The 12,681-nt window shown below is 52.7% G+C and overlaps 1 protein-coding gene across 3 annotated transcripts; it reads right to left on the minus strand.

Annotated features, from left to right (window-relative positions):
• Positions 1-35: 35 nt before the first annotated feature.
• On the minus strand, positions 36-8,132 carry STAP2 (signal transducing adaptor family member 2). Of its 3 annotated transcripts, none has more exons than XM_036314727.1 (13): positions 7,917-8,127; positions 5,140-5,211; positions 4,877-4,999; positions 3,949-4,056; positions 3,197-3,297; positions 2,571-2,705; positions 2,275-2,344; positions 2,082-2,184; positions 1,886-1,960; positions 783-938; positions 609-695; positions 460-534; positions 36-189 (listed from the first exon to the last, which is right to left on the minus strand). In XM_036314727.1, the coding sequence occupies exons 1-13, from the start codon at positions 8,016-8,018 to the stop codon at positions 104-106; spliced, it is 1,293 nt and encodes a 430-aa protein (XP_036170620.1). In that variant the 5' UTR covers positions 8,019-8,127; the 3' UTR covers positions 36-103. The 3 variants fall into 3 exon arrangements, with proteins under 3 accessions (XP_036170620.1, XP_036170622.1, XP_036170621.1); XM_036314728.1 differs by having other exon boundaries at positions 104-189; positions 3,949-4,005; positions 7,917-8,124; XM_036314729.1 differs by lacking the exon at positions 1,886-1,960 and having other exon boundaries at positions 7,917-8,132.
• Between the last annotated feature and the right edge of the window lie 4,549 nt (positions 8,133-12,681).

Consider the following 12,681-nt stretch of genomic DNA (forward strand, 5'->3'; position numbering starts at 1 on the left):
TCACGGCCCCACTAAGCCAAGTCACACTCATGGGCTTTGGGGTCACTTGAACTTTAATTCTGGGAGGAGGGATCCTTCTGACTGGCGCTCCGAGTCTGGCCCGCTAATCCCCAGGGTGCTCGGCTGAGTGTTCCAGTGCCCGCCGCCTCTGCAGTTTCTCTTCCAGCTCTGCTGTCACGCTGGCCAACCCTGGCGGGTGGGTACCCTAGACTTCAGCTGTGCCCAGCATCCCCAGTCCATGCTGCCCCACCCCCATCCCCCCCCAGGACTGGCTACAGAAATATGTGGGCCCAGTGCAAGATGAAGATGTGTTCAGGAGGCAGCAGGAATTTTGAGAGGGAGACAGCAGAGCATTAAACCAAGTACAGGCCCTTCGGAGTGCTGGGTCCTGTGTGACTGCACAGGTCGCACGCCTGTGAGGCGCACACCCCTCCCACATCGGCCCTCCAGGCCCCGTACCTGTTGTGAGGCAGACAGCCTGTGCTGAGCTGATGGCCAGCTTCTTGGCAAGGCCGCTGGCAAGGCATTTGGGCTCTGGGGAAGGCAGATAAAGGCTGAGAATGGCCCTCCACTGGATGAGGGAGGTGCTGGGGAAGGGGGTCCCCTACCTGGCTTAGGTGCCATGGGTGGCTTTGGAGGCTTTGCCTGAACCTTTTGGGCTGGGTGACACTGCTTGGGCCAGCCCGGCGAAAGCGCTGCACAGACAAAGATACGGGGTGTCACATCGGCCGTGAGCCTGCTCCCCCTGCCCCTTCTCTCACCACCCCTGGTCCCCCACCCACCATCCGTGTTCTCATATTCGGCAACTGGGGCATCTCCAATGGGGATCACATAGTTCTCATCCGGGTTCAGTAGCGGGGGCAGCTTGTGCTGTCTGGGCACAGGCATGATGGGCACAGGAGGTGGCTGCTTGGGGCCACCGGCAGGGGCTGCAGCACCTGGTGGGTGGGAAACGGCAGGAATTTGGGGGACCCACATGGTGCAGGGATACCTCAGGGTGGGTCTGTGTGCTTCTGAGCAGGACTGTGTGTGCATGCCTGGATGCAGGCCAGTGCCCCTGTGCACATGTGTCTGTACAATGTCCATTTGTGTGTGTGTTTGTGTTCCTGTGTAGCATAAACATGAACACTGGGTGAGTATGAATAAGTTAAATGTAAATATGCATAACAGTGCATGGGTGCTAAAGTCTGTGCTGGGGCACTTGTCTCCATGTGTACATTCATGTGTCTATAAATGCCTGAATTTGTGCTGTGCACACATAATTGTGGCTTAAGGTATGCATGTGTGCTAGATGGAACAGAATCATGACACATGCATGTGTGGAGCTGTTATCTACATGGGTCTGATTATTCAGGTCACATAGTCTGTGTTGGTGATTGTGGCATGTGCATATGAATAGATACATACATGCCCCCCCACCTCCACCCCCACCCCTGCATCTGCCCAGCCCAGGGCGGGTCATACTGCTTCTAACCTCTTCCTCCTGCTCCATAAGCTGGACTGCCTCCCCTGCCTTTCCCAACACCCACCCCAATTTCCCACCTCTGGGTAGTTCTTACTCCATGTGCACCTTCTGTCCCCCTCTGCCCATCTCTGCCTCCTGAAATCCTTTGCGAACTTCAGCAAAAACACCCTCTCCTCCAGGATGCCTTCCCCTACCCTGTCCCCCTTCTCCCCTACTCCAGGCACTGTACCAGCCCCAGGTTCAATCCCACAGGGCTGGGAGTGTCTGTATCCAGCTCTGTCTGCCCCCTCTACAATCTGGAAGTCCCCAGAGGTCAGGGTTTGAGTAATTTCTGGGTACCAGATGGGGCACACGAGGGACCATGTGGGTCCTAGGTTTCTCCACCCTCTGCCCCAGTGGCTGCCTTGGGAGGGGCATCACCTGGGCAGAGGACCGCGGGAGCCAAGGGTGCTACCCACACACTCTCGCCGTTCTCTTTATCCGCCTCCACGTAGCCTAGAATAGAGAGGGCTGCCTGGAGGAGGCGCAGCGGCACGGCCCGGGGCTGACCCAAGGGAGTCCCCATCCAGGCGGGAGGCGGGAGAGGCAGGGACTGGGCCCCCGAGTCCTCACCCACCTAGCACCTTCTCATAGTCCTCGTCCAGTAGGAAGGGCACCAGCGCATTCTTGGTTTGCAACACGAAATAGTTGACCACGTCTTGGAGTGAGGCGCAGGAGACCTGGGAGCGGATAAGGGGTCCGGTTAGGGCCGCTGGGCAGGGGCGCGGACCCCGCCCGTGCGCTTCCCGAGCCCCCGCCCCAATGATCACCGGCTCCTCCACGTCGATCACGTACTTCGGGCCCTCGCGCTTCACCTTGTAGTGGCGGACCAGCGGCGTCCTGCACGTGCAGCGGGCGACGGGGTGCCCCGTCTCAGACCCAGGAGGGCCCCGCCCCTCGCTCTGTCTCCGCCCCCCGCACACCGGCCACGCCCCCAAACCCTCCCCGGACTCGTCCCCGGGCGGACTCGCTCTAGGATTCGGCTCCGCCTCCACGTCTGACCACGCCCCTCCTTCGACACCCCCACCCCACCCCCACCGCCGGCCTCGGAGCTGCGCTTGCGCACCCGCTGAGCGTCTGGCGCGTGGAGACGGACACACCGTCCCTGCCGTCCCCGCTGGGTCGCAGCAGCAGGTTCCCGCACTCGGGGTAGCGCTCCAGCAGCAGCTGCGCCTCCAGCCGGCTCACCTTCATGAAGCACCTGGGGAGGGTCGCGTCTCACACCGGACAGGCCTTGTCCCGCGGAGACCCAGACGCCCTCCCGTACGTACCCCCGCCCTGGACGCAGCCCCGCCCGCTCACAACCCCGCTTGCAACACCAGGTCTCGCCCTCCCGCTAGTTCCCGGGTCCCGGACCACCAGCCACGCCTTCAGGCACCTAGACCCGCCCCCGGAGATCCTGACCCTCCCCAGGGCACCTAGAATCGCCGCCTCCGGAGACACAACCTCACCCCCTCCTCCAGGAGACCCTGCTCTGCCCCAGACCCCGGCTCCGTTTCCAGAGGCGCACAGTCCGGTCCCCCAGGCACCTAGACCCTCCCCTGGAGGCCCAGAACACCCCCAAACACCAAGTCCGAACCGAATCCCCGCTGCAGCACGAATGCAGCCCTGTATTCAACTTAAGACCGGACTGGAGACCCCACTCACAGCCCACCCCGACCCCGCAGCCCCTCTGCTAGGCGGGGCACTCACGAGGGCATCTCCAGCGCGCGACGCGCCTCCTCTTTGGCCAAGGCCTCGGCCATCATGTACAGGTGTCCGGGCAGCAGAGTGAGGTTGGACGGGACACGGAGCTGAGGGGCGATCAGGGCAGCTGTGGGATGGGCAGCTGTGCCCATGTCACAGAAGGCAGAGTGTGGACAGAGCCAAGATGGGAACCTGGGTCTGGGGGCACCAGAGCTGCCCTACCCCTTCAAGGGCAAAGAGGTTTTGAGCGGAGGCAGGGAGAGAGACTTCAGTGATGGGGAGGAGGACAGAGCAGATGCTAGAATATAGTCTCACTCTACAGGCTGCAGGCGTCAGGTAGGAAACATGAGTAAAATAGCAATTAGGAACGTTGACTAAAATCCTGGTTTTTAAGTGATGGTAGCTGACTTTTAAATTAGCACTTCGTTGGCTAAACAAAACATGTTTATGGACTACATTCGGTTTGTAGAATGCCAGCTTGAGACCTGTTTGAGACTCTAGGGCAGTGGTCGGCAAACTGCGGCTCGCGAGCCACATGCGGCTCTTTGGCCCCTTGAGTGTGGCCACGAAGTTTCAATCGCACTGTACATACGCGCCCGTACGTGGTATTTTGTGGAAGAGCCACACTCAGGGGGCCGCAGTTTGCCGACCACTGCTCTGGGGGCTTATTTGGGGAGTGAGGCATGGAAAGGAAAAGAGGATTTCTGAGGAGGACTACTGGGGAATAGGAGAGAGGGGGGCAGGGGGACCACTCTGACCTCCACCACTGTCAGGATGAAGCCTTTCCACATCTCCCGAGACTCCAGGCTCTCCGCCTGGAGAGAAGGAAAGGAAACGTCCATGTTGATTAGGCTCAGTCTATCCATCTGTGAAATGGGAGTGAGGAACTGAACAGTTCATGTTTCCAAGGGCTGTTTTGAACATTAAATGAGTTAAGGCAGGTTCATTTAGGGTGATGTCTGAATATAAGTCCTTTAATGTGGATTGTTATTCTTGAATGTTATTATACCAACATTAAAAAAAGTAATTCAGATCATGTACCTCCTCATCCTTTAAACCCTCCCAGGCCTCCCACCCCCCTCAGGGTAGAAGCAAGTCCTCTCGGTGGCCCACAAGGCCCTGCATGACCTGCCCAGCCCCCTCCCAGCCTTCACCTCCTCCCTCCCTCCCTCCCTCCCCTCGTTCACTCTGTTTCAGCCATTGTTTCTCTGACACCCCAGGCAGAGTCCTGTCTGAGGACCTCTGCATTCACTTTCTCTTAGCACTTGTCTCTCTAGCATCCGCTGCCATCTGCCAGTCCGTATATTTTACACACTGATGTAGTTGATTGTGTGCCTCCACCACGAGACTGTGGACTCCACAGGGGCAGGGGTTTTTAACTGTCTGTTCACTGCTGTGCAACTACAGGAGGGTCTGGTACATAGCAGGTGCTCATTAATGTTCGTTGGCAGACTGACTGATGGCAGTGGTGGCCTTTGTGAATTGTATCTTGTTCTGGGTACTTTATACATATTATCCTATTTTGAAGTTGAGGAAACTGAGGCCCGGAGAGATCAAGTGACTTGCCCAGTATCACCACTCCAGCGTTAGACTCTGTGTGACTCCTTGCTGGTGTGTGTTAACGGGGGGTGTGATGGGGAAGCAGCTTCTCCCGCTAGCCCCACCCCCACCCCCCAAGAGACCTACCCTGAATTTGATCTCCTGGTTCCGGATGAAGAGGTTGAAATGTATACCAGGGTCAGGGGGGCTCCCCCGGGGAGCTTCATCTGTGACTTTCACAGAGGCGCCGAGGTCTATCTTCTCCACGTGCTGGGGGCACAGAAGCAGGCGTCTGAGCACCAGACCTGCGGTCCCTCAGGCCCCCTGGTTTGGCCACGCCACTCATACCCTCTGCTTGGTCCCTGGGGTCAAGGATGGGCCAGCTCTTGAGCCCTCATTCGCATCCTTACCTGGGAGTCCCTGTTGCTCTTGTAGAAATAGAGAGTGAGGCCCTGGAGGCCGGCCCAGAACTTCTTGTAATCCTGGGGAACAGAAGGGGAGAAAGAGAAGGATGTGAGTTGGCCAGCTGGGTACCTCCAACCCACCCGTTTCTGCCTCAGGACCTTTGCAGGGGCTGCTCTCTCTGCCTGGACACTCTGCCCCCGACCCTCACATGGTTTCCTTTGTTACCTGCTTTGGGTCTTTGAACACATGTTGCCTTCTTAGGGAGGCCCTCCTCTCTCATGGCCCAGCCTCTGGGGATCTGTTATTCTCTGGTAAATGACCAAAGGGACCTTGATAGGATGGGGGACCCAGAACAGTCCCTCAGCCTATGGAGGGGGCTGTTCTAGGAGTCAGTTCGCTAACTAGATTCATGATGATCCATCCACCCACCCACCCTTACATCTGCTGACCCATCTACCCATCCATCTAGCCACCCATACACACACATATATCTCCCTGGCCCCTTATCCACCCCACAAATCTTTATTGGCATCTCCTAGGTGCCAGTTCCTCAGGTAGGTGCTGAGTCCATAGTCGCAGAATTTCACAAGGTTCTGGACTCTAGGAGGTCTGCAGATTCAGGACCTCCCCCCCCCACCCCCCAACCCAGGATTCTGAACTCCAAATGCCCTAAGAAAACAGGGGGCCTGAGGGACCACAGGTCTGGTGCTCAGACATTCTCTGGATGTCTAAGGGGCTATACAGCTCCGACTGTAAGATTCTAGGGTCTTTTCACCAAACATTCCATGAGCAACTACTCCGCAGCAACCAGCGCTATTGCAGGCAAAACAATAAGTGGGACATGACTTCTGTTTCTAAATATATCATGTTCCAGTGCAGTGGTTCTCAACCGTCCTAATGCCGTGACCCTTTAACACAGCTCCTCATGTTGTGGTGACCCCCAACCATAAAATTATTTTCGTTGCTACTTCATAACTGTAATGTTGCTACTGTTATGAATCGTAATGTAAATATCTGATATGCAGGATGTATTTTCATGGTTACAAATTGAACATAATTAAAGCATAGTGATTCATCACAAAAACAATATGTAATTACATACGTGTTTTCCGATGGTCTTAGGCGACCCCTGTGAAAGGGTCGTTAGACCCCCAAAGGGGTCGCAACCCACAGGTTGAGAACCGCTGTTCCAGAAGATAGAGAAAGCACAGATACTGAGATCCTCCAGGAAGAAAGACTAGGGCCCTGGAGAGGGACAGCCCCTGGGCCAGGAAATCACAGAGGAGAAGAGGAGCCCTCCAACTGGAAAATCTGAGAAGGCTTCCTGAAGGAGGAATCGCTTTAGTCTGTAATGATAATGAAGATAGTGCTTCTATTGACAGTTATTATTCACTCAACCATCCATCCATCCATAGATACAGTCATACATTTAATGAACATCGACTGAAGGCCTACTCTGTGCCAGGCACTGTTCCAGGCACTTGGAATAAAGTTATAAGCGATTGAACTTCGTATAGTCAGACTTGCTTTGTCATGTACCAGCTGTGTGTCATTGGGCAAGTTATTTAAGCGCTCTGTGCCTCAGTTTCCCGACCTATGAAATGGTGATACTAATGGTATCCGCCTCAGAGGCTGTTGTGAAAACTGGGTGAATTCATGTAAAGAGCCAGTGCTCGTCCTGAGCCAAGTCCTTGGCCGGCCGAGGGCTGCCCCGTCCTGTAAATGTGTCCATGGCCCCATCCTCCCCGTTTTATTACAGCGGGAACTGAGGCACGAGGATGGAGCATCACTCGTAGGCCCGGGAGTCAGAACGGGGTGGAGCATGGATGTGAACCTGGGTCTCCCATGGGGCCCATGGTCTTTCTTAACCACGGTGATGGGTGACGGCCTCTTGGTGCTCTCTAGGCGGGAGGGAACTCGGGCTCATGGAGACACAAGAAGAGGGGAGGGAATGGCAGTGACAACATCAGGAAGGTGCCGGGAAAGCAGGGGTGGCTGGTTTGGGTTCTAGGAGAAGCTGAATAAATGTAGGGAGTGGGAACCAAGAGGCGGGGCTTTTTTCTGAGCAAGATACAAACACACACACACGCCCATGTACGTGCACATTGGCCCACAGTATCTGTCCTGCTGAACATGGCTGCCACCAGCTCTTACTGTCCCTACATACACCTGTCCTAACCCTGTCCCCACATACACCTGTCCTAACCCTGTCCCCACATACACCTGTCCTAACCCTGTCCCCACATACACCTGTCCTGACCCTGTCCCCACATACACCTGTCCTGACCCTGTCCCCGCATACACCTGTCCTGACCCTGTCCCCGCATACACCTGTCCTGACCCTGTCCCCGCATACACCTGTCCTGACCCTGTCCCCGCATACACCTGTCCTGACCCTGTCCCCGCATACACCTGTCCTAACCCTGTCCCCTGCAGCTGAGGTTCACAAAGTTCTGGGCTGGGGAAAGGGGAACCAATTAATTTAATTCCTCATTTCCTGAGGAAGTCCTGATCCTGTTTGTATCTGACAGAAACAGCGGCTGAGACCCAGAGACACAGACGGATACAGCCTGGGAGAGACAAAGGGAAAGAGAAAGAGATCAAATAAGAGTCAGAGAGACAGACAGACGGACAGATGGACACAACCCTTCCTAGCCGCCAGCCCCTGCCCTGCCCCTTCCAGCACGAACCCCGCCCTCCTTGGCCAGGTGGCAAGATCGGATCGAGGCTCAGAGAGGTGCCTCACTTGCCAGGCAGCCCAGCAGGGCCAGCCCCACCTTACCCTGTCACGGGGTCCCTTCTTCTCCAGGAAGCTCTCATGGTAGTGTGAGGGCAGGGCACACTTGGGCTTGGGGGCCCGGGGTGGGCCCAGGGCCGAGGCCATGGCAGGCTGGGCCTCTGGCCTGGCCTTCCCTCCAGCGCACAAGCGGGGCCAGGAAGCAGAGGAACAGGTTCCAAGGGAATTTCCTCTCTTCTGTCAGCTCCCGGGTTCCCTCCCCTGCCAGTGCTGGGCAGGGCGGGGCGGGCCTGGGCAGGTCCAATGATCCTAGGGAAATCCCGGACTCTCCGTCTCTCCCAGGGGTCAGAGAGCAGGGAGGCTGTGCTGGACTCAGGGACAGGGAGGAAGCCACGGGAGGGTTTCCGTGCGGAGCAGACAGGGTGACTGTGCACCAGGAGGAGGGACCTGCTTCAGCAAAGGCCTGGAAGTGAGGAAGGAAGGAAGGAGTGTGGTGCCCGGTTGGTTAGGGGATGTAACGAGGGAGTTCACAACGGGAACATAACCCGAAGGCCTGAAATGCCCCTTAGGCTGACTGGACCTTAGAAGGATCGTGCCTAGATCTAGCCCCAGATCTTGCTGGGTTTCTGACAGGAATTGCACTAAACTTGTACACCAGTTGGCGGAGACAAGGCATCTTTATTTTGGTGAGACTTCTAATCCATGGGCATGGTCTGCCTCTTCATTTATTTAAATCTTTGATTCTTTCATCACGTGTGTAGTTTTCAGCATACAAGTCCTGTACCTATTTACAGCCCCCCAAAAACCTTTATTTTTTGAGCCCTGTATTTTTTATTTTTGGTTAATCCTTTACCCATTTTTCCATTGATTTTTAGAGTGGAAGGGAGGGAGGAGGGAGGGAGAGAGAGAGAGAAGGCGAGAGAGAGAGAGAGAGAGAGAGAGAGAGAGAGAGAGAGAGAGAGAGAAAGAGACATCAATTGGTTGCCTCCTGCATGCGACCCAGTGGGGGCCAGGGATTGAACCTGCAACCCAGAAACATGCCCTTGACCAGAAATCGAACTTGCCACCCTTCAGGTGCACAGTTGATGCAGTAACCACTTAGCATTCTGGCCAGAGCACGATCCCTGTATTTTTTTTTTTTAAGAGAGAGAGGAACGAGGGAGAGAGAAAGAAAGATAGATCTATTGTTCCACTTACTTATGCATTCATTAGTTGATTCTTGTATGTGCCTTCACTGGGGATCAAACCCACAGCCTTGGTGTATTGGGACAATGTTCTAACCAACTGAGGTACTTGGCTAGGGCCTGTCCTTCGAATTTTTAATTCCAATTTTCACATATTCATTGCGAGTATACAGACATGCAGTTGATTTTTGTGTGTTGATCTTGTATCCTACAACCTTGCTGAACTGGCTCATTTATTAATTGAGAGGCATTTGTTGTAGAGTTCTCGGGATTTTGTACTTTGTATCATCATGTCATCTGCAAATTAGGCTAATTTTTATTTCTTTCTTTCTAACCTGTACTGCTTTTATTATGTTTTCTGCCTTATTGTACTGGCTAGAACTTTCAATACTATGTTGAAAAAAAATGGTGACAGTGGACATCTTTCCATTCTTTTTTTTTTAATTTTTAAAATTGATTTCAGAGAGGAAGGGAAAGATAGAAACATCAGTCATGAGAGGGAAATGAGAGGGAATCATTGATTGGCTGCCTTCTGCCTGACCCCTACTGGGGACTGAGCCTGCAACCCTGGCATGTGCCCTTGACCTGAATCGAACCTGGGATCCTTCAGGCTGCAGGCCGACGTTCTATCCACTGAGCCAAACCAGCCAGGGAGACATGTTTTTGTTCTTTTTTTGTTTGTTTGTTTTGTTTTGTTACTAAGTGAACATGAAGATAATGGATGCCTAGCACCTGCCCTAGTGATTTATTCAGACACTCAGTAAACATTCATTTTTTTCCCTCTTCCTTTCTCACCTTTTGTATTCACAATGCTCAGCACAGTGCCTGATGCGTAGTAGAAACTCAATAAACTTTGGTTGAATTTACAAACTTTGACGTTCACCGATGCTTTCCACATTCCAGGCACTGTTCTTTTTTTTTTTTTAATTTTTTTTATTGATTAAGTTATTACATGTTTTCATTCTTAAGAGGAAAGCATTTCGTCTTTAACCATTAAGTACAATGTTAATTGAAGTTTGTAGATGTTCTCCACTAAGTTGAGGTGGTCTCCCTTTGTCCTAGTTTGCTAAGAGTTTTTATTATAAGTTGGGGTAGAATTTTGTTAAGTGCTTTTTCTGCATCTGTTGCTATGATTGTGCAACTTTTCTTCTTCAGCCATTGCATTTGTTTCCTCTGGCTGCTGTGACAGTTTACAGCACACTTAGGGGCTTAAAACAACACAAATGTATTATCTCACATTTAATTGGAAATCCTACATGGATCTCCCGAAGCTAAAATCAAGGCATTGGCGGGGCTACATTCCTTGTTGGAGGCTGAAAGGATGAATGTTTCCCTTGCCTTTTCCAGCTTCCAGCCATTCCTTGGCTTATGTTCCCTTCTCCTCTACAAAGCCAGCAACGCAGGTAAAATCCTCACTTCGTCTGATCATTCCTAACTTCTTCCACTGTCTCCTCTCCCTGACTCTCTCTTCCACTTTTAAGGACCCTTGTGATTACAGTGGGAAAACTTCCCTATTTTAAAGTCAGCTGATCAACTGTAATTCCATCTGCAACCTCAAATTCCCTTTGCCATGTAACCTCACATATTCACAGATTCTAGGGACTGGGAGAGGGACATCTTTAGGGAACCATTATTCTGACCACCACAGCCTGTTAAAGATGATGGATAACATTTATTTTTGAATACTGAACCTACCTTGCTTCCCTGGAATAACCACCACATGGACATGGTGCATGATTCTTTTTACATGTTGCTGAATTCTATTTCCTAATACTTTGCTAAGGATTTTCCTGTCCCTGTTCATGAAGGGTATGGTCTGTAGTGTTCTGTCTCTGGGCCATCCTTACCTGGTTTTGGTATCCTGGTAATGATGAATTGGGAAGTGAAGTGTTCCCTCCTTCAGTTTTCTGGAAGAGGTCATATAAAAGTGGTATTGATTCTTCTTTGAACCTTTGGTAGAAAAATTACCTGGACCCGGAGATTTAAAAAGAATTTTTTTATTGATTTTGAGAGAGAGAGAGAGACATTGATTTGTTGTTCCACTTATTATTTTTTTTTTAATATTTTATTGATTTTCTACAGAGAGGAAGAGAGAGAGATAGAGAGTCAGAAACATTGATGGAAGAGAAACATCGATCAGCCGCCTCCTGCACATCCCCCACTGGGGTTGTGCCCGCAACCCAGGTACATGCCCTTGACCGGAATCGAACCCGGGACCCTTCAGTCCGCAGGCCGACGTTCTATCCACCGAGCCAAACCGATCTTGGCATGTTCCACTTATTTATGCTTTCACCAGTTGCTTCTTGTATGTGTCCTGACCGGGGATTGAACCTGCAACCTTGGCACATTGGAATGAAGCTCTAACCAACTTAGCAACCTGGCCAGGGCTGGAAATTTCTTTTTTGAGTGTTTTAAAATTGCACACTCAGTGTCCTTAATAGTTATAGGGTGAGGCTGCTTGGACTTTGTACACATAGCAAAGAATAGCCTTTGGAATCCACTGGAGAGCTCTGTGACCCTGGGCCATTGATTCATCTTGAATTGTCTCATGAAGTTGATAACGAGACTGCCAAAAAGGGGTGCCATACGTGGTTAATAAAGTCGTAGCAGTTAGTTTTAATTTTATTTATCAAAGGCCATGGGGAGTCACTGAAGGATTTAGAGGTGGGAAGGGAGGTGACCATAGTTTCATTTTAGAAAGCTCCCTCTGAGGCCAGGGTGGAAAATGGACAGTATTGGGGGTTAGTATGGAGGCCTGAGGCCCAAGGTGATAGCAGTGGGTCCTAGGTTTTGGAAGATAGTTGAAGGGAAAGTGTGCAAGGACACGGAGGAGTAGACTGAAGCTAGACTTTAGGGAGCAGGGCGATGATTCGTGACTGGACCCGCGGTGGGGGTTTGGGGGGACTCCAAAAGGAGGCTTGGGCTGGACAAAAAGAGAAAAATAATAATTCACATTTATCCCGCTCTTACTATCTGTCAAGCCCTGATCCTTTTTTTTTTTTTTTTTTAATATATTTTATTGATTTTTCACAGAGAGGAAGGGAGAGGGATAGAGAGCTAGAAACATCGATCAGCTGCCTCCTGCACACCCCCCACTGGGGATGTGCTGGCAACCAAGGTACATGCCCTTGACTGGAATCGAACCTGGGACCCTTCAGTCCTCAGGCGGACGCTCTATCCACTGAGCCAAACCGGTTAGGGCTCAAGCCCTGAACCTTAAACCTGGAAGTGGAATTATTATCCCCACGGGGACGCAGAGAGTGGAGCCACTTGGCCAAAGTCACAGAAGTGCGCAGTGGTAGCAGGATTTGAGTCACGTCCAGTCTTGATTCCACACCACCCTGGCTGAACACCCCCTACCCCGCCCCCAATTTCCTCTCCCCTCTTCCAGACTGGGGTCCGGGTAAACCCAATGGGGGGATCCCCAACCCCGGGTTTTTAGCCCTGCCAAGGGCTGGGAAGATTGGGAGCCCGAGATCTGGCGCTGGGAGGTGGCGCTGCGCTTTGGAGCGAAGGGACCCGGGACAAAGGACAGGACCGCAGCCACCCCTGCCCGGCTCCGCCCACGGGTCCGCCTGCGCGGAGGGTGCCCCGCCCCCCCTCCCCAAGGTGCAGTTTTTTCGATC

This window comes from Myotis myotis, unplaced genomic scaffold (assembly GCF_014108235.1).
Source record: "Myotis myotis isolate mMyoMyo1 unplaced genomic scaffold, mMyoMyo1.p scaffold_m19_p_6, whole genome shotgun sequence".
NCBI lineage: Eukaryota > Metazoa > Chordata > Mammalia > Chiroptera > Vespertilionidae > Myotis > Myotis myotis.

Coding starts and splice junctions, on each gene's coding strand:
- STAP2 (XM_036314727.1), bottom strand. CDS start 8,018: ATGGCCTCGGCCCTGGGCCCACCCCGGGCCCCCAAGCCCAAGTGTGCC. Junction 2,185..2,274: donor TGATCGACGTGGAGGAGCCG/GTGATCATTGGG, acceptor ATCCGCTCCCAG/GTCTCCTGCGCCTCACTCCA. Junction 1,961..2,081: donor GGACTATGAGAAGGTGCTAG/GTGGGTGAGGAC, acceptor TCTCTATTCTAG/GCTACGTGGAGGCGGATAAA.